Source organism: Atta cephalotes (assembly GCF_000143395.1).
Source record: "Atta cephalotes unplaced genomic scaffold scaffold00002, whole genome shotgun sequence".
NCBI classification, from domain to species: Eukaryota; Metazoa; Arthropoda; class Insecta; order Hymenoptera; family Formicidae; genus Atta; species Atta cephalotes.
Window position 1 is genome coordinate 8,388,686 of NW_012130066.1, and position 4,230 is coordinate 8,392,915.

The 4,230-nt window shown below is 31.8% G+C and overlaps 1 protein-coding gene across 1 annotated transcript in view; it reads left to right on the forward strand.

Moving 5' to 3' along the window:
- The window catches only part of LOC105623655 (coiled-coil domain-containing protein 1-like), a 9,880-nt gene extending 9,342 nt beyond the window's left edge, over positions 1-538 (forward strand). Inside the window, exon 4 of the mRNA XM_012205038.1 lies at positions 392-538. Within this exon, the coding sequence (XP_012060428.1) occupies positions 392-538 (147 nt within the window). The remainder of the gene's footprint in view (positions 1-391) is intronic.
- Positions 539-4,230: the final 3,692 nt, after the last annotated feature.

Here is a 4,230-nt window from a genome sequence, read left to right on the forward strand (position 1 = left end):
TAATATAATATATATCTCTCTCTCTCTCTCTCTCTCTCTCTCTCTCTCTCTCTCTCTCTCTCTCTTTGGTTTATATTAGAACGTATTTATAATAATTGTATAAATACTTTTTATCTTCACTATATTTCGAATAGCAGATAAATATTTTTTTGAAGAGAGAAATTCAATTTTCCTAAATTATATTGTATTTATTAGTTTAATGTATATCAATATTACGATTGTTACAACTCGATGTGAAATTCTATCTCAGATTTGAAACGAAGATTGACATAACGAAACAATTATAGAACAGCAATAAATAGCGACTACTCCATTTGTTTAAAAACTTACTTTGTATTCATGTTCGTGTTCAGTAAACCAAATATTTATTTCTTCCTTTTTTTTAAATCAGGTTCGAGTGGAAAGCCAAGACGATCATGATCGAACGCGGGAGTTTGTGTGGAAGAGATCGTCGCATATTGCGCATTTGGTGTCGCAGAAACTTTCCTCGGCCACCAGGTCAATGCTTCGACCGCCGCCTGTTCCACCTGCAGCTTAAACTATATATTCCTGCCGTTCTTTGGTCCAACTGAAACCACCAATAACAACTAATCGAAATGAGAATCGATCCACGAGGAATCCTCATTGAAGAATGCAATGTGATGCGTGTCATCTTTTACGATATACATTTACGATATACATCAGCGAGTCGCGAAAGTTGCGCGATATAACTTCGACAGATTTCTTAATCATATTAATAAATAATTTTTTTTACATACTTGCAAGGGAAAGTAACGTTGAAACGCATGTATGATGTCTCACTTGCACTACGTTATTTTTTTTGACAGATCGCCCAGTCAATTTGGAATTAATTTTTTTTCAAGAGAAATATCGAGGTATCAATAATTTCTCAAGTAACAATTAAGAATAAGAAGCTTCTGACAAACTGTAAAAAACATGACAAAATTATATTCGATTAATGTATTTTAATTGATTCTAAAGATTCTAAAGAAGAAAAAAGAAGTTTTGCTAAAGATAAAAAATTACAATTAACGATATTTCTCTCGAATATTTTCGCTAAGGAAAAATCGATTCCAAAAGAATTCAGAAATGATTAATGCGGCAGAAGAGGAATATCCTATATTATATAGGTTTCATGTTGGACGAATTTTGGCCGTACTTTATTTATTATTTATTTATTTATTTATTTGTCATATAGTTTGTAATTTATCTTCAGAAAGTCTGATATATATTTATGTATTTTAGAAATGCGGTTAAATATCGAAACACAAGCATAGATACAAGTTATTATATGAAATAGGACGTTCTGTTTAGATAAATATAAACAGAAATTTATTGCCAGAATATTAGAATACAGAGAATGTATATTAGGTGTAGTAAAAAGAAATCCATTATTTTTCCATTCAATTTCATGCAAAAATAATGGATTTCTTTTTACTACACTTAATATTATACACCAAAAGTATGTTTACTTTATTAATTCTTATTCCTTGATTTTTAAGTTCCCTACTACTTTGCAAGTAAAAAAAGATTTCATAATTTCGTTGTATTTACATTAATTTTAAATTAATATACATATATTAATATTAATGTATATCATTACATTACTGATTTGATATATTAATACATTAATAATTTAAAGTTATTTAATTTTTACTGTAACTCTTAATATTATTTGTTAATATCAATATATATTAATATTAATATAGATTATGCAAATTTATGTGGAACATTTTAAACGTGCATATAAAAATTACAAAGATATTCAATTAATTTGTAGTTATACACACACACACACACACACACATAAAATAAGAAATATTTTGTAGTATACGTGCGTTTCAGATAAGATATGTGCTTTGTATACAAATAAATAAAGTCAAATAATCTTTAAATTAAGCGCATTTATCGATGTCAACACATATTAAATTAGCAATATAATGATATACATTACATCGCGATGGAAGATTTCTCAACTTTCATTATAAGGGAAATTTCACTACAATCCTCATTATAATGAGGTTACATTATTATCATTATATGCAAATATTGCAATACGAAAAACGCATTTATTATTTTTGACATCGCGATGATATTATTTTCATTGCTGCATTCATTTAAATGTGCATTCATTTAAAAATAGACTTATTTTTTATTTTACTCTCTAATTCTTTTCTAATAATATACGCGACTCTATTTATAATAGTAGGAGAAATTTCTTTCATATCAATAAAATTCCTGTTAAGTTAGTGCGGCTGCGTCGCTGCCAGAAATAAACAAATTTACATACAAATGTTTTTCTCAGAATGAATTATGGCGATACATTCTGTAGATACGATTCGCGGCCCCGATTGGTTTAATTTATTTAACTTCGCTATATAGGTCTATTATAATCTTGTTTAATATCGTTATATAATTAATTTGTCACCGAGAATTTATATTTCCATCAATTATATTCTTCGAAGAATATAATTGTAAGAACGAAAAATTACCGTGCGATAATATCAACAGTATGAAAATCGCACTTTAAATGACTCTCTCGAGTAAATACCACATTGTGAATTAATTGCATACAAGAATACCTTTGGATAGTAACACTCTTTACGATTTTCCAAGAAATTTTCTTTTTACATAATTTACAAAAAAAAACTCTTTTTTACTTAAGAAGTAAATAAAAATAAACTTAGATTTGCGTTATTTTGATCCATTAAAAATATATGAATCTTGTTTTTGATGTTATACACGTATCTTGCTTTTGTGCAAACATTTATTGCTCTGCGATAGTCATAACAGTCTTTAAAGTTCTACAACCAGTCTTTTAAGTCCTACAACTTATTGGCACAATATAAAAAAATAGTAGTCATTCCCCCCCCCCCCATTACATATATTCCTAACGTTCAACTATAATCACTACCTACATTTTGCCAGCATTTTACTGAAAATTTGCTTAAAAATGTTGCAAGTAATTTGCCAACAAGATGAATCTTCATTTGATGCAATATTGCAAGCAAAGAAACACACAAACTGTAATAGAGTAACTTTGCGGCAACAATTGTGATAAAAGTGTTTGATTATGGCAATATTTCTGCGAAATTGAAGCAATTTTGCTTATCATCAAAAATTTGATAACAAAATTATGGCAACATGCAAGTCAAATTTTATTTAGCAAATGTTTTTACCATTATCATGGCAACATCACGACAACAAGTCTCAGTAAATAAATTACTCCGCTTTACTTCTGCACGAAATTTGTTATCTGGGTAGCTAATAAATTGCTATTAGGAAATGTGTGCATGACGTATAAATGCAAGTATTCGCAATTATGTTGAGCTCGAATCCTTGGGATCGCTAAATATAAGATTGTAAGCCCAATTAAATTGCTATGTGGATCAATCATTTCTGTGGAGAAAAAAACAATGAAATAAAGATCGTCAGACGCCACATAGAAAGGATCAAGTGGCACCCTCTTTCATTCGAATTAGGCATTTTCTCGGGGAACGCGCACTTTGCGCACGCGCGATGGATCCGGCACTGACAGACTGACACGTGCGAATGTTGATGTTGCTTTCGTTTGCTTTGCGTCGGTGAAAAGCAAACAGTCGTGGCCGCGACTTGGACGCGGTTGTTCTTAGACGTAGAGGGATTATCGGCGGCTCGTCCCCCGCACCGTCTCGCTCGATCTCTTTCCTCGGTCCATCCCTACCACTTTTGTTGCCTCTGGTCACCGTCGCTGTTGCAATCCCGTACAACCGCTGTGACCGAGGTCTGTAAAGTCCAAAGAGCCGCGGCGAACAGAACGAGACGACATTCCTGCACGATCTGTCCGCGGAAATTAAAATATTGCGACGATCGAAAAAAAAAACAAGAAAAATTGTGCACGATCATACACGCATGTACGTGCGATTCCGCATACACATTCCCACTGCCGCGTGCGCGCCCGCGCGCTTCGATGCTCCTGTTGCTGTCGCATCGTAATCCCGAAATAGGATCAAGGATAACGACGTCATAAATTTTTTCGCGTTTACGTGCTACGGCGCCGTACGAGAGTCGAGAAACCGGTCAGTTGCACATTCAAGTAAGTTCTCTCGATAGATTATCATATTCACTTAAACTACTATGTAAATATTATGTAAAAAATTGCAAGACATTATACATATATATATATATATATATATATATATATATATATATATATATATATACTACACACACACACACTATAATAATATA